Source organism: Colobus angolensis, unplaced genomic scaffold (genome assembly GCF_000951035.1).
Source record: "Colobus angolensis palliatus isolate OR3802 unplaced genomic scaffold, Cang.pa_1.0 Scaffold23, whole genome shotgun sequence".
Lineage (NCBI taxonomy): Eukaryota > Metazoa > Chordata > Mammalia > Primates > Cercopithecidae > Colobus > Colobus angolensis.
In genome coordinates this window covers 9,306,841-9,330,341 of record NW_012115488.1, presented here as the reverse complement: position 1 = coordinate 9,330,341, position 23,501 = coordinate 9,306,841, and the positions used below count along the sequence as shown (strand labels likewise).

The following is a 23,501-nucleotide window of genomic DNA, read 5'->3' as shown; positions in this document are numbered from 1 at the left end:
AACGAATTTATTTACTGACTCTGACCTCTATTTAATAAATTGAATTATTATGAAGTACAAATTAGGTAATGTATGGAAAATGCCTTATAAATGTAAAACACTATACAAATTTGAGGATTCTAAGGACTTTGATTCTATGACTAATTCTCTGGAACAAACGTGATCATTATTTCTCTACTTATAGTGTTAACTACTAAAGTTACAATGCTAAATCATTCAAAATAAAAGTTATAAAAATGCCAATATGTTACAGTGGTTCATGGAGGGAATATGGTAGCTTTCACTCTGCATCTTAATGCTATTCTGTACTTCTCAAATTTCATGGAATACACCTGTATTGTTTTGACAATAAAGAAGAAAAATTGTGAAATGTGTATGTAGTGTGTGTATATGAACATGTTAACAGTATGCTTAATGTTTATAGTGGCTATCTCTGAATGACAGTAAATGATTCTTGTAATTATTGTAAATGATTTTTATTGTAAATGATTTCTATTTTTGTTGTATATGTGTACTTTACAATTTTTCTATATTGAACATAGAATTTTTTTTAAAAAATACACTCTTTTGATACTGTGAGATACCACTACAAACCAAAAGTAAAGATGGAAGAAGCTAAGCATTAATGAAGTGGAACTCTCATACACTAGAGGTGAGAGTGTAATTAGGTTCAACTATTTCGGAAAATGGATAGGCATTATCTACTAAAACCGAATATTTGCACACACTGTCATTCAGCAATTCCATCCCCAGGAATGTGCTCAACAGAAATGCATATGGCAGGCATATGTTCATCAAAACACATGTATAAGAGTATCCATAGAAGTACTACATGTAATAGACAGAACTGAAAACAACCCAAACAGAAATTAAAAGTAGCACTAATAAATTGTGTTATAGTAACATAAGAGAATTCTATATGGTAATGAGCATGAATATCTATAACCGGCAAAAATATGGATGAACTTCACAAACAATACTGAGCAAAAGAAGCTGGACATTCAAGTGTATATATTGTTCAGCTCTATTTATGTAAATTTAAAAATAGGAAAAGCGAATCTTAAGGTCTTAAAAATGCCAATAGTCAGTAGGAAGGATGGTGAGTTAGCAACTGGAGAAGAGTCAAAGGGGGCTTCTGGAATGCTCTGTTTCTTGGTCTGGAGGCTGATTACATGAGTGCTGAAACTGATTAATTTAAGTTTTAAAAATTTCATTTATCTGTACACTTACAATATGCATACTTTTATATTTTTTATAACATAAAGTGCACTACAGTTCAATAACTTTATATATACTTTAAAAATTATCTTTCCAAGTTACAAATTACAAAAATAACAAGTTCCTTCGCAGTAAGCCAGAGGAAAAAACACCAGCTCCCACTTCCCCCAATCATTTCCATTCTCATTCCACCACCAGTATCATCACCAAAAGAATCAAGGCTAACAGATACTTGCAGGTATTCACACAGCCAAAAAGTGGATAATACCACAAAGCGCTTGTAAGCAAAATCCACGGGATTGAAATTGGTAGATATGTGCATGTTTTCATTGCCTATCTTTTTTCCCTGCTCTGGGAGAAAAAAAAAAAAAAAACAAAAAAAAACCAAATAACTAACGTAAGAGGTTCAGAGAAAAATACTCTATTAAACTATAGCCACATAAGCTCTACTCTATCTTCCACTAAATATAAAAAGGAACAAAATCATAGGATGGAGGGGCTGAGAGGAAATGGTGACTATAATGCAGATAACCAGTATTTGTGTGCACACACACACAAATGTGCTTCTTCAGGAATCAGCATATGATCTAGTTTAAAGACAGCAAAGATTATCTCTTCAAAGCACTCCACAGAATGCACAAAGTTACCTCCTAATAGTATAAATCCATAATCACTTTTCACTGTGATTTTTCTCTCCTGCTTTCTTTTCACACGCACCACCCTCTACCTCCAGCAACACTGAACTAGCAGCAGTTTCCCAGGTACAACATGCCGTTTCACATTTCTATTCGTTTGCTCATTCCTCTGCCAGGAATATGACTTCCCATCTCTCCTAGTACCCACAGAAGGACAAATGTTCCTCTTTCATATTTTTTTCTTTCTTCCTACAAGGTATCGTGATATATCACACATTGCTCTGCTAGTGCCTATTACAGGTTCTTCAAGTGCAAAATTCTGATTCATTTCTGTAACACTCAGGACAGAATTTATCATGATCTTGGTAGGCACACAGTTTTGATTAAATAAATTAAACCAATGCATAAGTAGAGTTTTCAAACACATGTTAGCATTTTTTTAAAAATCTAAATTTTAATGAAAAATTTTGCAAACTTCAAATTTCAGTGTCCTAGTTGTAATGATAACCCTCACCATCAGTAATGGCTTCTCCTTTCAGACTCTTGATTCCCCTGGGCATTGCATTTCCATCCAGGCAGAATTCGATTATACCATCATCCAGGATAATTAGTAGATGAAGCCACACACTTTCTTCTAGATATTTCATGACTGTTGCCTTGGCAATGTATGTAGCATTGGAACCCAAAGTTTTATAATAAAGAGAAAGTGTCACATGGGATTCATTGGTTTGAATTTTTACCCCATAGTAGATGCTTCCATTACCATCATCCTTCGCTATAATGAATCCATCCGTATTGGCATTGGGCATTACCCAAGCTGAGAATGTAAAGTTGGCAATTGTATTATTCCTGAAGGGATGATATTTTGGATTAACAGTCCCAAATGCACCCTCTAGTCCGGTGAAGTACAAAGCATCCGTTCCACTATGGTGACGTCGCATGTGCTGTTGTAAATGCACAGTGGTGGGGAAAATTCCAACCAGTAAAAAATCTATCATTGGTGGCAAACCAGCAGGGAACTCACTGGACAGTATTTCCCAGCCCAGTCGTACATCACCAAACACACCCTGTTGCCTCAAAATGGTGAAGTTGGTAATATAAGACATGTCATCTTCAGACAGGACATCTTCTGCCACTTCTCTCTCTAAACACTCTGGATCCAAGATGAAAACCCCAAAGGGATCATCATTGAATGGAATCATTACTGTCACCTGGAGGTTGGTTTCTGCTGGCTGGCCCCCAGGACCTGGGGATCCACCTGTAACAAGAAAATTTATGAGTGAGAAATTAGAATTTCAAGTACTTTCTAGTATAAAGAAAAAAGAATTTGCTTAGCAAACTTCTGGCTAAATAATTTACTGATTATCAATGGATAGTAGTGTCACCATGTGGCTTTCACCACATTTTAGGGGCAGGATATAAAATAATATTGGTTCAGCATAATTTTATTGATAATCAGTCAAGCCTGAAAAGAGTATATGAATTAGAAATGTTTAATTCTGTGCTTAAAACCAAAAGTGATGTGAAAATTGATTGTTTAAATTATGACACAAAGACCAAGCTTTAAGCTACCATGAATCCTTACCTCCCACCTTCCACTAATATCTTGTTGGAGACAGTATAGCTGGTGTGGAGAAAGTCTATTTGCAAGTTTGAGGATGGATGTAGGCCTCCATCCCTAAAACTGAACCAAACTAAGATATCAAAAAAGTGAATGTTAAGAATAACACTTGAATCAAGAAGGGTATTTTAACATTTAAAATCAGATAGTCATGACACAAATACTAAACCAATTGCATTTTGTATACGGCTCTAATTATCTAAGTATAAAATATAAAATTTAGTATAAATAAGACCTGGAAATAAAATAAGACATGGAAAAACACAGTACCTGAAATGTTTACAAGTTTTAGAATATAAAATTCATTGAATTCAGGAATTTTATCTGGAAAAGCATGGAGAATGATTGGTTTTGCTTCTTCTCCATCCATGAAGTTAACAGTTCCTGAAGTTTCATAGAACTCCTGTCCAGGCTGCAAAGCAGAATCATTCTGAAAGAGCTGCCAAGATACAGAAACACTACCAAAGCATCCTCGGTGTCTCAAAATCCTACAAAATAAATTAAAGAAAATTTATAAGTAGGGAATCTTACTCTAATGAGAGCTTCCTGTGTTATCAAGGAAACATATTTTTACTATCTATCATCTTTAAATAAACCAACCAGCTGGTTCTATGTGGCAAGCTATGAAGAATTTCATGGGAAGAGAAGAATGAGGTAGAACTTTAATAAAGAGAACCAGTCTTAAAAATCTTGTCTTCAAAATCCAAACTGAAAGATAAATTCTAAGCTCCATCAAAAAATACTAAATGACAGTTGGAAAAAGTTTTCCAAAAGCAAAGTACAAGGTGGGGGTACTCACATATCATCTGAGAGAAGAGTTCCTGAAGATCTTCAACAATTCAAGTTTCTCAGTCTCAAAAATGATTGAAGTTTGAATTAGGGAGGTGGGGAGAATAACTTCTACTTACCTGCTAAAGTTATTTTTTTTTTTAAGATAACTGGCAACAGCATAAAAAAAGTTTACCACTCATTCAGACTGCCAACTTTGAAATTACTCAATCCTTAACCAATTTTTAAATTTTGAAGGAATATTTCAGAATTTCACACATACTTAATGGTTTTATTTCATCCAACTTTAAACTTGCCTTATCTAAATATGCTTACCAAAATGCATTAGTCTTTCCTTCTTCCACTGCTTTGTCTATGGGCTCCAGAGAAAAAATGCCATTTGGGTCATCATTAGCTTCAATAATTACTGTAGCTACCCCATATTGATATACTACTGTATCACCTAAATTAAAAGTGGAAAAGAGAAAATAACAAAGAAGTAGCTAACTTGCTATTAAATTTATGTTTTTAAATTAAGAAATTTTACAATTAAGTTGAAATTTTCAGCGAGGATTTCCTCACTGAAGGTCATACAATAAATGCAAAATACTGCTCCATATTTCCAAAGATGTTTATGTATACACACATATGTACAAACATACATACATACAAAGACAGAGAGAGATGCCTACATAATTTCAAGATGAAATAGTTTCCATTTTGTTTTTTAGTTACAAGTCAACTATTTTATTGAAAAACATACTTTTCTTCACAAAAGGAATATAGCTTCAACAGCTTAATTAGAAATCAAAAACACAATTTCTTCTATTTTCAAATTTCTTAGGTGGATTCTTTTATTTCATAAAAATAATAAAGGATTACCTGATAACAGAAAATACTACTGTCTGTGTTCATTAGAATCACTGGCTTGAGCGTTTCCCTTTACATCTCTGCCTTCAGGCAGTAAAGTTTGATCTGGTTGTACATAGAACAAAGCAATCTCCATGGTCTGGGCTTGATTCCTTTCTACTCCAGTTCTTTGCACAGCATATTGGCACTGTTATTGTCTACACATTGGGTCTCCTCTCATCACTTCCCTGTGGTGTCTATCTCTTCACCTTTACTCCAGCTGTTGCACAGGGGAGCAAAAGTCCTTCTCATCTTCATTCACCTAACTTATCATTCCTGAGAACCCAGCTCAAGCAACAACTCTTCCAGGAATTCTTCCTTGAATCCCCAGGTTAAGATAAGTGCCTCTCCAGAGTGCTCCCATGGCACTTTGCTCTTTGTCAATCTATCATAACAATGATCATACTATATTGGGACACATACACACACACAGACATACACACAATTTTACTATAAGCTCCTTGGACTAATGATTCTTATTCAATTCCATGCCCTAGAAAAATAGATGCTCAGTAACTGTTGTACAGAATTTATTTATTGCTGAACTGATGCAACTAACACTTTCAAAAATAGATATATACAATAACACCTACAGCTAAAATTATAGAAACAAATTATATATAGCAAACCAGCTCATCAAAAAAAAAAAAATTATACAACTGTACTCAACTTCACTTGACAATTCAACGGAAAAAAAGACAAAAAATAGCAAATCATTGTGTAGAAAATGCTGACAATAAATAAAGAGCATATAATAAAATCTAACAAAAATGAATAAAAAACAATACAACCTAATTTTGGCAGGGTTCTATTACCATGTGCATTTGTAATGCAACATGTCCTAGTGGTGCTGAGAATTCATTCTGTTTCTCTGCAAGACGAACTGGCAATATTTAACAAGGGCTTGAAGGATGGCCATATCCTTTGACCCAACATCAGAGCACATGCTCTAAATGGTAAGTATCAGGAGAAACAGTCACTGCCAGCACTAGGTCATGTCAGAAATGCTGCCTCTACAGTGTCCCATCATGGGTCTCACCAGTCCTTGATGTTTCAACATCATAAAGGAGGAAAGAAAAGGAGGAAAGAGCTAAGAAAGGATGTATTTAAAAATCACAAGTTCTAGGGATTTTGTCATCTGAGCCTTCTCAACTAAAGTAATTGGATTCTCAAATGCCATCATTTCTGGAAAAATATTAAAGACAAATGCAGCAGCAGTATGAAGTAGCACACATACCTCAGGCCAGTAACCCAATCACACCTTGTGTTCTTCGCGTCTCTCTCTCTTTCTCTCAAAATCAAATGTTAATATATATTTTTTCCCAATGACATAGTTCACAAAATAAACTAAACCTCTTTTTCAAGTGTCAATTTCCAGCCAGCCACGGTGGCTCACGCCTATAATCCCAGCATCCTGGGGGGCCCAGGCGGGCGGATTGCTTGAGGTCAGAAATTCTAGACCAGCCTGGCCAACATGACGAAATCCCATCTCTACTAAAAATACAAACATTAGCTGGGTGTGGTGGTACCAGCCTGTAGTCCCAGCTACTGAGGAGGCTGAGGCAGGAGAATCGCTTGAATCTAGGAGGCAGGGGTTGCAGTGAGCTGAGATCACACCACTGCACTCTAGCCTGGGCAAGAGAGTGAGACTTCATCTCAAAAAAAAAAAAAAAAAAAAAAGTCAATTCCCCTACTCTTTACAAAAGGTTCAGGATGTTTTGATTCATTCACTATTTAACCATATTGGCATTTTTTTCCTAATGATAGTTTAACCACAGTGGTATTTTTGAGACAAAAATGTTTACCAGAATCACATTAAGTTAATATATGTCATCAATAACTTATTTCTAGAGTAAATAAATTCTATTAAGATAATATCATTTTTCACACCTGTAATCCCAGCATTTTGGGAGGCTGAGGCGGGTGGATCACAGGGTCAAGAGATCAAGACTATCCTGGCTAACATGGTGAAAACCCGTCTCTACTAAAAATTTAAAAACTAGCTGGGCATGGTGGTGTGCGCCTGTAGTCCCAGCTACTCAGGAGTCTGAGGCAGGAGAATCACTTGAACCTGGGAGGCGGAGGCTGCAGTGAGCCAAGATTGCACCACTGCACTCCAGCCTGGTGACAGAGTGAGACTCCATTAAAATTATAATAATAATAATGTCATTCCTTCATTGTTTTTCTGTATTTCACAGTAAAACTTTGTTTTCCACTTTTACTTCACTAAAATTATTTTTATCTGTAGCAACTCCTTTCATTTAAATTTTAGAACAACGATTAGACTCACCAAATGTTTTTCATCTACGTAAGATCTGACGATGTTTTTCGCAATTGTGAAACTGCCCTTGTGGGTTTATTCTACAAAGTCAAATTTTCCCCACAGGATAATAGTTTTCAGTTTTAACTTTTGTGTTTTCTTAGTTAAGCTATGTGAAAAACGAGAGACAGAGAAAGACAAAAGGAGAAAAAGAGGAAGGGGAATAGAAAGAGAGACAGCAGTGAAGAAAGTCAAGAAGAGGGGGAGAATGAAAGACACAGCTAAAACAATAATTAAGAGATCTCTTTCTCTTCCTCGGTCTTTCAGTCCAAAGGGCACAAGGTGGAACACAACGTTGGCATTACACTGGGGGTGGCAGTGTAATGTAACTTGGGAAGCCATATTCCCAAGGCCTGTTACTTTTAGCTGTAAGAATTCACTTACTTATATATCAGAATTTTCTATTCGTGCCATATTGTAAAGAAAACGTTAAAAAGGATGTCATAAAGTATACAAAATACATAAAGGTTCAACACATATATTCTTCACCCCATTTCTCAAGAAAGCAATGAAATAATTTTGCTCTTGAACAGTACAAATACAGTTAGGCCCTACTTGTCCTCATTATTGGACTATAGTGCTTAATTTCATCTTATTAAAGCACCGAGGCAGATATGCCACACAAAAAAAGTATAATTTACTTACCTGTTGAATTAAAGAGGATTATATAAAAGGACTCATCCATTTCTGGGATACCATCTTCATTAACAAATATAGATATGCTCTGCTCTCTACTTCCAACCTCAAAAACGAGCGTTTCTCCTTTTTCAACAGGAATGAAATCTCTCTCTCGTGCAGTGGCCTTCCCATCCATGGTAGCGTACTGGACCGTGCAAGTCACATCAACAGATCCATTTCTGAGAACTGTAAAGTTGGCAGTCTCACCTTCCTGAACCCTCACTACACGAGGTTCTGAAATATCGACAAAGAAAATATGTGAGCTTTTCTGATTCCACCACATATTTTCAGATCACACTGTGCTTCTCCCTGCCCTCCAAGACACTTTCTACTGTGTCTGCCAAAATAATTAGCTCTGTTCCCAACTCTGACATGAGTACCCTCTGATTACTTCAACAGTCAATGGCCGTCCTCTTGCCATAAGTCCTACAAAATCCATTATCTTCAACATCGAATCTGTCAGCAAATTGCATGCTATTTCAAATCCTCTGCCTACTATCTCATAAACTTCATTTCCAAGTTGAGGATGTAACTTCCTTGAGAACAGGCCCAGAGAGCTTATGTTTTATATTTGTAGCAGTAGTCACCAGAAGGTTGAACATAAGGTTAATTCATTAAGTACACATCAACTGAAGGTTAAGAATATAAATCAGGCTGGGCGCAGTGGCGAACGCCTGTAATCCCAGAACTTTGGGAGGCCGAGGCAAGCAGATCACGAGATCAAGAGACCAAGACCTCCTGGCCAACATGGTGAAAACCTGTCTCTACTAAAAATACAAAAATTAGCTGGGAGTGGTGGTGCCAGCCTGTAGTCCCAGCTACTCAGGAAGCTGAGGCAGGAGAATCACTTGAACCCAGGAGGCGGAAGGTACAGTGAGCCAAGATCACACCACTGCACTCCAGCCTGATGACAGAGCGATACTCCATCTAAAAAAAAAAGAAGGAAGGAAGGAAGGAAGGAAGGGAGAGACAGAAAGAAAAGAAGAAAGAAAGAAAGAAAGAAAGAAAGAAAGAAAGAAAGAGAGAGAGAGAGAGAGAGAGAGAGAGAAAGAAAGAAAGAAAGAAAGAAAGAAAGAAAGAAAGAGAGAGAGAGAGAGAGAGAGAGAGAGAAAGAAAGAAAGAAAGAAAGAAAGAAAGAAAGAAAGAAAGAAAGAAAGAAAGAAAGAAGAAAGAAAAGAAAGAAAGAAATAATACAAATCAATAAAATACAAAAGGCTACAAGATTCCTGCACTAGGTAAATTAATCCATATATAGCTGACAAAAAGGATTCAAGAAAGAGTTACACATCAACCATTTCATAATCAAGACCAAAAGATTCCTCAGGTGGCCAAACACAGTTCTAAAGAAAGCATTAAAGTGGCAAAATGAAGAAATTTTAATTAATATTTCCCTTAAATATTAGTTTAGTTATTATAGTACATGGCTATCCATTAGGCACAATACTCAGGTCCTTCTAATACATAATCTAGCCCTGAACCAGCTAGACTGTGTTATTTGAAGAAATCACATGGAGAAGTGTTCTTTTCTGCACAAAAGAAAAAAAATACCTAGAAATTTGAAAGGGGGAAAAGATAACAAAACAGTACTTACTGTTTTTTGCTTCAAAAAGTTTTGAAGTATTAGTTAAAACTTCAAACAAATAAAATAACAATGTGTAACTCGAATGAATTACAAAATCATCTTTAAACAAGCATCAATTGTGCTTTATTGAAAATGCTCAATGAAAAAATTGCTAAATATATGTATATAAATGTATGCATGTGCATATATATATATGTGTGTGTGTGTGTATATATATATATATACTGTTCAAGAAATATGTGAACTCATTCAAATAAGATAGCAATACCACCTGCAAAATAAATGGGGTCATCATTTCTTCTAATCCTCAGAGTTGCAGTTGTTCTATTTCCCACTCTAGCTCCTCCAGTGGCATTCAGTAAGGTAATGGTAAATTCTTCCATTTCTTCTGGAATCTTTGGAAAATGTTACATGTTTTAAGTCAGGTGACTTATACACATAAATTACATTATATATTCTTAAATTATTGAGGTTTTTTTTTTTTTTAAAAAAAGCACCATTAACCCTATTATTCATTTCCTTTTCGGAGGCAGAACTTCCCCTAACATATTCAGGTAAGACTCAGATCCCCCAAAAAATAATTTTCATGTGCATTCATACAAACAGCAAGTTCATTTAGACTAACTACGAAATTTAATGGAAATATAGATATTTTACCTTATATAAGCTAAAAACAGATATACCACAGAGGTCATATTATTTCTGCAGGAAAATGGGAAACATGTTGATTTTTAAGATGAAACATAAAAATAACTTTCTGAACACTTAGAGCAGTTTGTCATAGTAACTAAAGCTCAGCTAGTTCACAAAGGCCGCTTACAAACCTCACTGAAGTTTCACCTGCATGGGTCAAAAAGGCCTCACTCCATGTCCTAACAAGATTTGATTCCCCACATTTCTGAGCCTACATGGATCCCCAGGTGGACACTGTTTCTTTTTCACGTCATCTCTGTGCACTGGTGCTCCCCTCCCCCTAAAACAGAAAGGTGTCCGAATTTTGTCTCTTGAGGAATGGGTCTGAGGGAAAGGGGACTGGTCTCCATAGCCGTTCTAAGTGTCACTCTCCTAGGAAAGGTTCACTCCCTGTTGTTACTAAGTTTTCTCTCTTTACTCTCAGTAAGAAGAAATGCCATGTTTGGTCCAGACTCATGCGACCCTGTGTCCTGATGCTGAGACTGCACCACAGGACACTTGATAGCTGACCTTGCTTTCAAAGGGACTAAATACAAGCCCAGGGCTTCGCCTCTCCAACTAAGAAGCCCTGATACTGGATACATGAGCATGGTCACTGACCACTCTCAGTTCTAGAGTTCAACATGTCTTCAGGGGGACCAAAACATAACACTGCTCTTCTGGCTTATGGTCAGACACTGTCACACCTGAGTTCTTTATCACAAACTTTTATCACAAAATATGTTACCAGATGTTTAATTATTTAATAAAAAATAATTATGGATCAACTACAACAAGTAAGGCAGAAAGTTATATGCAACATTTACCTCATCTGGAAGGGAGTAAATAGTAATATTTTTTGAAAATTCCTGATCTCCAAAGACAATAGTCCCTCGTATAGGAAATACATCTTGTGTAAAGTCTGGACTGACCAGCCATGATACACTAACATCACCAAAGTTGCCTCGATTTCTTACTACATCATAAACAGCTGTGAAATGGAAACATACATAATATATATGAACACATACAAAACTTTAAAATGATGAGTAAAGAAATTTGTTAAATAAACAAACATAAAAACAACACCTCTTTTTAGTAACTGCCAACTATTTGCTTAGCACAGTTTTTAAGGTACATATAAAAATATATTAGCCTGTTCCTCCCTCTGTAGCTATATAATTAATTAAATAAATGGACTCAATCTCTTCTAGTTTGGGATTTTAGAAGTCAGTAGGAATGGGAAACAGAAGGATGATGAATTAGGCACACCTATCATAAAGTCCCGTAAAAATATCTGCTAAAAGCAGTTACAGGAAGCTGCATGCTCAAGTGCGATTTCCTTACTCAGACAGACACTGCTCTAAAAATAAACTTTATCATTTCCTGTCAGCTCAAGAGTTCCCTAGCAATAGTTCTTAGTTTTAAGGTTCTTCCTATTTGGATGGACTCATTCTTGAGTATTTGAGTTGCACTGCATATGCTTAAATGGTATCGAAATATAACTGAAGTCATCAGTATCATCACAATACTATGTAAGAAATAAAAATCGTGGTCCTAAATGTGATTCTAAAAAATTCTGCACTATGTATAATTTCTAAGGCAGGGTGAGCAACTGTCAATAACTAGTTACTTAAAAAATTATATTTCTTCTTCAGTAAACAGAAATACAATATAAGACACAGAATAAATTACCACTATAGATATCATCTCCTTTGCTTTCATTTATCATCACAATTAGACCATCAGAAACAAATTCTATAATCCCATGAGGATCATCATTTTTCAGAATCGTTATATTGACAGTGGTGGCACTTCCCAACTTGCTTTCCCGGTCTCCGTGGCTGCTGAGGACCACCCAGTAGTGTTCATCCAACTAAAATGAACGTGTCAAAGTATGGAAATTATAAAGTTGACATTTTCACAACAAATTAAAAAACATAAATATTCAGGAATATTAATATACTCAAATTTTGAGAAGCATATAACTCACTGAAAGGACAAAAGAGGTGATATTATTTCTTTAAAAATTAACATTCTCCTATCAATTAAGAGAGACACCAGAAATACGTATACATTGTCCAGAAAGAGAAAAAGAGAAACAATGATATTACTCAAAAACGGTAAGAAAAGTGGATGTTATCACTGATGATCTAGTCATTTAAACTTACAAAATTGAATAAAACTAAATTAATTTAAGAGTTACACATGATTGCTGAGTAAGCATAACGGAACTATACCTGGTTCCATTAATATAAAACTTGAATTTCTTTTTTTCAACAAAGTAATTCTATAGCAAAATTTCTTCAGTTTAAAACCACATCATTAAAAGTTCAGTCAACACATATTACCTAAAGGAAGCCTTAACATGAATAAAGCTAAAAGGAGATGAAGACTGGTCACACACTGAAAGTCTAAGACTGTTTGTTATTTCTTTATGTGGGGCAAAAATACACCATTCTAATTTGAATGAGTCTTCATTTTTTAATCTTGTGTTAAAAATTTTCCAAATCTATGTACTTCTCAATCTTTTCTTGCCAACCTCTTTCCTGTCTCTTTGCCAATGTTCAAAATACTTATATTCATAATATACCAAATACTATCAATCTTACAGAGAAACATAAAGAAAAAATAAAATCCCATACCTCTGGTATCCCATCCAATCTTGCTAGCAAGGTGATCACTATCTCCCTTTCTCCAGGTTTAAATTCTAGTACTCCTGTGTTTCCATAGAATTCATTGCTATCTCTTGGCTCTACTCGGTAGTGTAGAAACTGCTTAACAAGGGACCCCCTCGATCGGATGATGTGGAGCTCTACAGATTCTCCTTCCTTTAAAAAAATCCACAAAAGTTGAAACCCTTTGAGATCATTCTTCTAAAGTTGTGAGCACAGAATAAGTGGAAGTTTTTTTCATACTTACTTTTATAACATAGGGTCCTCTGGAAGCAGGAGAAAATTCAAAAACTCCCCCAGGTTCATCATTTTCCAAAATAATTAGGTCACGGCTAGTATATCCAGATTTCAGCACTTGGTTTTCCACGTTAACCCTAGAGAAGTCAGAGGGAAAAATAGCACCTGCTACTTCCAGTTTTACTTCTGAATTTTGCAGGCTTTTAAGGCAATATTTACAACTCTTCAGGATAATGAAAAAGAAGGCTATGAGGAATTAGACCTTAAGTGAATTTACGTGTGTTGAAGTCATTTACAATCAAAACAGTTCTACTCCTAACAGTTGTGAAAGAACTTCTATTTCTGAATTCATTACATCTTTTTTATTTGATAAAAAGCAAACACTACATATGTACACCAAGAATAGTGTAACCAAATGTTATCAATATATTTTATTTAAATAAAGTATCAAAATTTGCAGATTTGATTCGTTTTAGAAAAATTTAATTTGTAACACGTAGAAGATATCTTAAAACAAAATTATGTTTCAATTTTACATACACTTGAATTTATTTTTAAAACTCATTGCATAAGATCATACTAACTGAATAGAGCACATAATAGCTGGATAACTAAATGGACTAAAGCAATCCACGTTGATAAAAATTAAACACAATTGTAATTACATCTTAGGAATATGTTGTGGCTTCAGCTGTCTTCTATTCTCCTTAATTTTCAACCTGTGCTTTTTTCCTTTTAGTATAAAAGAAAATGTAGGGAATATAAGAAAAAAAAGAATAGAATAGATCTGAGATGCATGACATGTTATACCAATTCCTATGTATCTCCAAAAGAACATATTAAAACAATATGTTTTTTAAATTTCTGGTTTTAACATTCAGAGCATAATTAGAATGATCAAAGGGACTTGGACTGCAAGATTCTGAGAGTTAAAAAGCCAGCAGGCTCTTAAGAATTACCAATCCTGCAAGCTGCTCTAAACCTTGCCAAATGTCACATCCTATTGAACCAAAAATATATTCATGCTCAGACCGCAAATCACAATGAAACCACAATTCATAAGTAGAAATGTGTAGAAGAAAAGCTCACTTCCTATTTAACAGAGAATCTGAATTGACATCTTTCCCTAGTTTTTAGAGATCTGATAATATCTAGCATGCTAGTGGCCACAGAAGAGAGAGTCTAAATAATAGGAGAGTTATTTTATACAGTTAAAACAGTCTTATGATTTTCATAGCAAATTTATCCATCATTTATAACAATATCCTCATTAATTAAAAGTTATTATATCCATATAAGCTAGGAAACAAAAAACTGGCTCAGAATGCAAAATATAAAAATCCATTCTGAACATTAAATTTATTTTTAAACTTTCTTAAAATATGCTACCCTTACGTGAAATGCAAATTCTGAAAAGTTCTGTGTACGACTCTGAGATATAAGCAAGAAATTGCTTAGATGCACTCAGAAAACCAATGGAACCATTCAGATAATTGATTGCTAATTCTCTGTTAAACAAGCTACAAGATTCATAAAAGATGTTGGGTAAAAATTTCAGAAGTACAGCACAATAATTGTTCTTGACGTTATGTGTACCTACAAGGAAAGTTAAAAAGTTTAAGTTCTTCTTAATGTCATTACACTAATTCTCAAATTTCAAAATATTTTAAGTGCATTCACAGTGCAAAACTCTTAGGACCAAAAATAAACAAACACCTTTGTGTAAGCTCCCCTTATCATGAGAAAATGAAACTGCACACAAAGCATGCACAGCCAGGTGGACAGGCAAAATTTCCCAAGACCTGTAATCATGCAGAACAGCAGCCTTGTCCAAAAAAATCACTTGCAAAACAAAATACTGAATCACCAAAAACAAGGTATTATTTTGTACACTTACCCAAAATACACGACAAACCTTTCAGTTTCTACCCTGTCAACACAGAAAGAAGTGTGGGAGGGGGAAACAGGAGGCAGGGCACCATTTGCCAAAATCTCACTAATACTGCAAGAAACTTAGAATGGCAAGGGAAAAGTAAAGCTAAAGAAAGGTTTCCTTTTTTTCCCAAGAGCTAGTAATGCTGGTTTTATGGGAACTCTGCACCCTGGATTCTTCGCTATTGACAAATGCTAGCAAGAGCTTCAGCAGTTCCCACTTATGGAAGATGACCCCATGGCCAGCAAGCTTGTCAAGACCCATTCAAAACATTCCTTTCCAGGCCTCCTCCAAGGCGCTTGTGCCTGCCAAGCACTGTACAGGCTCACAAACCGCAGCAGCTGAACAAATTTCTTTCAGCCCTGCTTATAATTACTTAGTAGCTTTAATTAGGTTTTAAAAATATAAAAACCTCTCAGATCTAAAGCCAGTTGTTCTTTGAGTTAGAAAAAACAAAACTGTGTAACTAGAGAAATCTATACCTATATCATTTGCACAGCAATATACTGAAGAAGCCATATCATTATATCTTTTAATTACATCAAATATTACTTAAATACAACTTTTATCAGGAAACCAAAACACTTTTCCAAATCTGCAGTGTATTCCATTTTCAAACAGCCTTGAAAGCACATGTCAAATGTAGAGCCCTATAGCTTCACTTTCAAAATCAAATGCACCATTTATAAATATAGGGTTATATACCACATATACCAAAATTTTTCTGAAATAAACTGGCATAATGAAATTGTTTGTGATCTGAGGAAAACTAAATAGAATATTTTTAATCAGCATGGTATTTGAAAGAACCACAGGTTTTTTAGTACCAGGGCAACTTTTGTCTATATTGAGTTGAAATATAGAGAATCTGAACTTGGATTTGACATTGAGAGAAAATTACAAACTGTTACCACAATAAACTGTTAACTATTTTTATTGCAATATTGTATTGTGATTTATTGTAATCACACTTCCTAGCATTCATTTATTCTTTCACTCAAGTTTTGTTAAAACTGCAAAACTAAGAGGGAGCTTTTGATAAAATATGGTATCTAGATTTTATTTAACTAAATGTCCCTGAACATTCAAATGTAATTTGCTCATTCTTGTTCACACACCAATGAGATAATACAAGTAGGCACCAATTATTAATCAAATTAAAACATTTTAATATATATATGAACTAACTTCCTCTATTTGAAAAGACCCAACAATTTCTGAAATTTTCTACCTCATGATTTGTACTTCCTTATGTACTATTTTTACCCATAGGAGAAAGAAAAAGAAGAACAAAATAAACCCTTAAAAATTATACTTAATTTCAAATGTTACCTAAGATTTAAAAATGAATAGTTTGAAATAATATAAAGAATAGTCACTATCAATTTGCAGATGGATAATCTAAATCATTCTTTAAACATTTAGTTGAGAGTAGAAACTGTCAACTAAGCCAGCAAAGTTTGTATGGATTCCTACAGCATTGGTTTATCATTACTGTTTCTGTTTCTTTAGTTGTTTTCAAGATTGACCACTGAATGCTTACCCCTTACTTAAGGAAAAAAAATTTTTTTTTTTAATTTCCAATTTACATTGCATTACATTTTACTGATTTTTTTTATCGTATGAAATACCTTTTCTTAAGAAAAGGTCTGAAACATACATTAAAACCGTAAGTCATCTAGACTCTGTGTGTGTGTGTGTGTGTGTGTTGTAAATTGGTTTTTGCTTTTTGGTTTTTTGTTTGCTTGGTATTTTGGTTGTTGTTTTGTTTTACTCTTTATATAAGAAAGGAACTAAACACAATGTGGTTTTGAAAGAAAGCAAAAGGAACAGTGGACATTCAATAATTTGTTGCCTACATTCTATACTTTTCTTTCACATAAAAATAAAAATCAGTTACTCATCAGATTTTTAAAAATGTGTTTAGACAAAACACCTACAAAGAAAAATCTATAAGACATTGATATAGAGAGATCCAGGGATTATATAAAATGACTTTTACTACTTTAGTCTTGAATAATGTAACACAAAATGTCCCTTGAATTTATCTGTGAATTTTATTGTTTCTAAACATGAATTGCACAAAACCCTCCAAAAGTCACAGTAACCTTCTCTAATATGCATCAACTTTCATATAAAGAGACTTGTGTCAGGGATAAGACTGATCCTAATTTTTTAAAATTATGAAGTCATTAAACACAGTATTTTATATATTTAGAAAGGATTTTCTAAACTACTGAAAAAAAACTCTTTGAGAGACTGTGAAATTTTCTTAATATAAATAACCCACTGAGAAAAGCTAAATCGATTCTTAATTATTACTGAAGAGGATCTCTTAATTTTGTGCAAGTATTTATTCTCTATAAAATAATCATAAAATTAATGTTTAAGATCCATGTAAAAAAGAGAATTTTATTATATGAAGATTAATGCTTTCTTTTTACTCACAAGCTCTAGTCCTCTCTTCCGTTGAACATAAAGCCAGCAGAACTGTTTGCTTAACCTAACGTTTTAGATTTAGATTTAGATTTGCTTAACCTAACGTTTTAGAATTAGATTTGTGCCTTTTTTTTAATATAACAACATACTAGCTATGTTTCGTATTTATCTGATACCTTCCATAAATTCTCTCTGCAGTGCTTCTTCACAATGAATAGCAGGGTAAAAATACACTGAAAGATATAATTATACTCATAGTCTAATCAGAAGCCATCAACAAATAACAGAACAGTCTGAAGGCCAGTATAACACTATTTACTTGATTTTTCTTTTTTACTTTATATCGAAAAAAAGAGTAAAACAAAAATCAAAGTTATTGAAGAGAACTCAAACATAAATATTACTAAACACTTGGTTATTTTGTTCTTACCTGTCTAGAGAAAGTGTTACAGTTTCATTCATTTCTGGTATGTCATCACTTTTGACAGTAATGTTGATTGTTGTGTCACTTTGCCCAGATAAAAACAAAACAGAGCCATTAAAGGGACCTATATCATCTGGGGTCACTGCTTTTGAATTAAAGCCAGAGGGCTTCAAGCTCCAGTAGACAGTAGCCTGGCCATCAGTTCCATCCCGATGTAAGGGAATGTATACCTTATAAAAATAAAAGAACAGAATAACTTCTTCTAAAATATATGTTCAGAAATTATATAAGCTTTGGTATTGCTATTAGTTTGTACATGTATTATTGTGTGAAATATGTATTTTTATTAATTTTTGCTAACCAAATTTATATACAAAACACCCCTCACCCAAAAATGTGTCTAATCTGGGTTTTCTTGATAAAAGACAAATATTTTAAAACTCAAAGAATTGTGAAAACCATAGAGCTACCTTGCTAAAGAATAAATTTCCATTAGAGGTTCTCTGAAAATAGAATTAACTTACTATCACAATATAAACTGAAAAATAAACTCCAGTGATTAAAACTGGAAAATTATGTCATATAAAATACATCCTAAGTGATGGGGACAAAATCTTAAAAAAATGTTTCTAACCAATAGGATAAATATCATAGAAATAAAATCATAGGCCGGGCGCGGTGGCTCAAGCCTGTAATCCCAGCACTTTGGGAGGCCGAGACGGGTGGATCACGAGGTCAGGAGATCGAGACCATCCTGATCTACATGGTGAAACCCCGTCTCTACTAAAAAATACAAAAAACTAGCCGGGCGAGATGGCGGGCGCCTGTAGTCCCAGCTACTCGGGAGGCTGAGGCAGGAGAATGGCGTAAACCCGGGAGGCGGAGCTTGCAGTGAGCCGAGATCACGCCACTGTACTCCAGCCTGGGCGACAGAGCTAGACTCCGTCTCAAAAAAAAAAAAAAAAAAAAAGAAATAAAATCATATATTTTTATCATGACTCTGGGTTATCTTGAGCAAGTTACTTAACCTCTCTGATCCTAATTTTCTCATGTGAAATAAAGTTAATGATTCCTATTTTGCAAGTTTGCAGTGAGGATTACAGATTGTTTAAGTAAAGTATCTAGAACAGTGCCTCTCTACAGTATAAGCCAAATAAATGGAAGCTATTATAATAATTCTGAAACTCAAATTATATTTGGTGGTTTCATTCAAGGGTGATACACTTTAAAAATATATAATAAAAGCATCACTATAGATCATGATGAAGCTTTTTCAAAGGAAGAATATAAAGGAATATTTAATGGTTAGATTATGCTATTCTTTTTATGCTCCTAAAAGAGGAGTATCCTGTTTTATTTTTTCTTTGCCCTTTAAGCTCATCTTGGAAAAAAAACAAGATATTTCCACCATTAATCATTCTGCTACTTCACCTAACAATGGTCATAACCTGAGACTAGTGAGCAAAGATTCTTATGGAAGACAAAAGAAGTAACAGAGGGCTGGGACCCTGAATCACCTTGAGGGAGTGGGCATCATCCAGGCTGTATCTGAAACAAACAAAGGAAAACTCCTAGTTTTTCTGCTGTTTCCCAAGAGGGGAAGAATGCAGGTCCAAGGAGCCCAAAACTTCCTAAAAGCTAATTTTTCTTAAGGGAAAAATATGAAATGGTAAATTTACAGCTATCTAAGATAAATAAAAGCAATCCATTCCTTAAGAGCAAACTAAATGCTTTCCTGTTTTTAGAAGAGTGTATTCAGAAAAACATGAAAAATCAAAACCATCTTGAAAGATGAAACTTCTCTGTCCATTTATAGATGCTAATATACAATGGAAATTGAGGTCACCATATTTTAACATAAGGCTTTGATAACAAAAACAACTCTCCTTTCTGATCTAAACCTCAACTCAGTTTAAATCAAACTTAAGTGTGGGGGATTTGGAGAAGGCCTTGGACAAACTATGACTCAGGAAATGGTAAGGCTAAAGGAAGAGCCCTCCCTAAGAGAGAAATTCAACCAGGGCATGGTTGAAAGGGAGGGATGGTGTGCTCTGCATGTGAAATTTTTATATGTCTATATGCAAAAATTTACATATATTGTATATATAAAGTAAAAACTTCTTAAGATTTAGCATTCCACAGCTTTACCACCATCATCTCCATCATCAAGCATAAGACCCAAGCTGGCCACCTCACTCCAACCCAAAAATATGGAATGCTCAGAAATGAAGTAGGTCAAGCACACCTGTGGTGCCATGTCTTGGCCATTAAGAAGAAAAGAAAAAGAAAGAAAAGGTTTATACGCCAGGTACGATGCCTCACGTGTATAATCCCATCATGTGGGGAGGCCAAGGGAGGTGGACTACTTGAGTTCAGGAGTTGGATACTAAACTGGACAACATGATGAAACCCCCATCTTTACTAAAAATAATAATAATTAAAAAAATAGCCAGGAGTGGTGGCACACACTCGTAGTCCCAGCTACTCAGGAGGCAGAGGTTGCACTGAGCTTAGATCACGCCACTGCACTCCAGCCTGGATGACACAGTAAAATCCTCTCTCAAAAAAAAAAAAAAAGTTTATGTTTGGCTACCACTGTAGTATCGAATGTCATAGAACTGTCTGAAAGCTGTCACATCAAAATATCCTACACTCACTGTGAGCATTCTTGTACATGGTGAAGCTGTTTAAGATCTGTTAACCCTATATGCTGATCCTATTTTAAAAAGAGTGTTATGCTGATCCTATTTTAAAAATAGTGTCTGTACATTACTTCATATTCATTAGCCCCCATCAGTAAGAAAGAGCCTACTTACTACTTCAGCAGCAAAATCTTCTGGTTCATGCAAAATAATTGGAAGATTGCTAAGAAGGCCAATTTCTCCATTTGCAATGGCTGGAGTAACCAGTAAAGAAATATTGCAGATTTCCCCAAATCTAGGGCTTATGGGTGGGATTGGGGGAATTATGTTCAACAACTTCACAGTTTCCAACTATAATAAACAAAAACACAAAAAAAAGTAATAAGAATTGATAGAATAGAAATGTTTTAAAAAAGCGTAACAGCATGGGGCGACAAAGTAAGCATAGGTAGAGGTCACCAATAACTTGGCAATTTTATTCTCCTCCTCCCTCATTCACCATCCCTTTTCAATCTCCTTCCCTGGCCTCTGGAGCTCTTTCTGTCTCTCAATTATTATTCCCCAGGGGTCTCCCTAAACCCTTTATCTTACAATTTTATGCCTGCTCCTTAATAATCTCTGCATCTCTCCCTCTACTTTCAAATCATTATAGCCAACTGCCACCAGACATCATATAAATGTCACACAAACACCTTACATATACAATATCCAAAACAGAAATCACCGTCCCTGTTCCATGCTTCACTAGTATCATCACCGGTGCCACCACCTGCTTTTCCTCCTTGCCACCTACATCCAACTACCTTGACCTTAAAGCCAAATATCAGTCATCCACATCGCCTTCCTGTCTTCCACTGACCCAGACTTCCAATCATCCCCCATTTCCCTTCTCCTCCAGACAAAATTCAGTATCAGAAGACCACTCAGAACTCCATTAATAACTTCATGCTTCTTTACATTTAAAGAACTGCAATGTATAACATATAGTATCCCTGTAGTTATACACTTTACATATTGTTGGTTTATCATCATTTGATGCATTCCAGATTTTTACTTCCCAACAGGTCTGTAGAGCTCTTATGGGTCTGTGCCCTTTTCAGCATTTTCCCAATACATGACATAGGTTTGACATAGACTTGAAACTGCAGCAGCTTCACAATAAATATTTGTTAATTCCCTCCTTCTACACAATCTGAGCTCTATAAGAATTCTGATAAATCACATCCAACGTTTTCAATATTCTAACTTTTCAAAATCTAACTTCTCAATGCACACAGTGTTCACTTCAGGAGTGCAGGAATAGGTAATCATTACAGAACTGCAAAAACCACAGGGATTTTAAATATTACAATAAAAGGCAACTTTTAACTTAATAAAACATGTCTCTCCCACTCTTTAAAGCCCTCTGTTAGGCTTTATAATATTGAAATGATGACACTAAGTAACCACCAGTAGAACTGTGATTTAAATTGATTTTCCACACGTGGACAGGACTGGTACTGATTTCCCTCCTACTTTGTGATGAATGGTACACGTTAATGAATAAAAGTAAATGTCTTTTTTAAATGTCACACATTTTGCTTTAAAAAATCACATACAGGAGAAAGACATAAATAATTTTGGTTTTGGTAAATATTCTTTCAAAAAAAGAAAAAAATTAGATTGATCAATTTTGTCAAGTATTGGCATACAGATGAAATCACATAAAATAAAACGTGATTTTTAGTATACTGCATTTACTTCACAATGTAAATTAAATGTAAAGATAAATAAAGTCACAGAACTGTCATTCTTTCTAGAGAAAAGGAATATATATACACATATATATTTATCTTACAAAATAGCACAAAGTTAAATTAAAATACATATATTTGAATGGTATATAAATATAAGGGTGTGCATTGTTATAAAGCAAAGATATTTCTAAAATACAGTGGTCACGTATGACCAAGCACATGTTTGTGAATGAACATTCTCATTGCTGTATATTCAAAAAGAGCTAAACAGATAACACTGTGTTAAGCATCAAGAAAAAAATCAATACATTTTTACTCAAAACTTCCTAAAAAGAAAGAAAGATGTAAGTCATATTTCCCTACACTTATCAAAAACGTTATACAATTAATCTTACATATAGTATTTTTGACAAATTAGAAAGAAAATACAGACAGTTATGAAATGAACTGATGGAAAAGAAAATGTTAATTGTACATGGCTTATTTCCTAGCCTAAAAGCCTTTTTTTGTCTGGGTTCCATCTGCTAAATCAAACTGCTCTATTCATTCATAAAGAATCATTCTTTACTTTCAGATAGTTTGCCACTGGGACAGCACATTAGTAACCCCATGCTTGCCAAAAGCTGCACCTCAGACTAATGTATTTAGCTGAGAGGGTTACTGAAGAATGGGGAGTGACTAAAGAATTCTCCTTTCTTTAGTTTCATTCAACTTTGCATGCAGAGGTTGAGGCTTCCTATTCTTGAGTTGCTCATCCATTATGTACTATGAAAACTACACAACCCTCTTATTCCAACCAGCCTTCCAGAACCTACAACTGTTTTGAACCTCAATGATTTATGTCAGTGACTAATAATGCCTTCTTCCCCCTAAGCAAGTGTTAAATTAACTGCACTGTAAGACCTTTGTTTTTTAACTATATAGAGAGATACATAAAGAATTGAGTCTGAAATTAGTGGTGCAACTTTCTAACCCAGGATCACCAAAAATCAGATATTAATTACATCCTTCT

General features: G+C 34.7%; 1 protein-coding gene across 1 annotated transcript in view; it reads right to left on the bottom strand.

Moving 5' to 3' along the window:
• The window catches only part of ADGRV1 (adhesion G protein-coupled receptor V1), a 605,676-nt gene that overhangs the window by 501,979 nt on the left and 80,196 nt on the right, over positions 1-23,501 (bottom strand). Inside the window, exons 10-20 of the mRNA XM_011944259.1 lie at positions 20,928-21,104; positions 18,118-18,341; positions 13,326-13,452; positions 13,049-13,234; positions 12,099-12,279; positions 11,231-11,394; positions 10,003-10,126; positions 8,117-8,383; positions 4,579-4,705; positions 3,745-3,962; positions 2,368-3,111 (exon numbers count right to left, since the gene is read on the bottom strand). Of these exons, the coding sequence (XP_011799649.1) occupies positions 2,368-3,111; positions 3,745-3,962; positions 4,579-4,705; positions 8,117-8,383; positions 10,003-10,126; positions 11,231-11,394; positions 12,099-12,279; positions 13,049-13,234; positions 13,326-13,452; positions 18,118-18,341; positions 20,928-21,104 (2,539 nt within the window). The remainder of the gene's footprint in view (positions 1-2,367; positions 3,112-3,744; positions 3,963-4,578; positions 4,706-8,116; positions 8,384-10,002; positions 10,127-11,230; positions 11,395-12,098; positions 12,280-13,048; positions 13,235-13,325; positions 13,453-18,117; positions 18,342-20,927; positions 21,105-23,501) is intronic.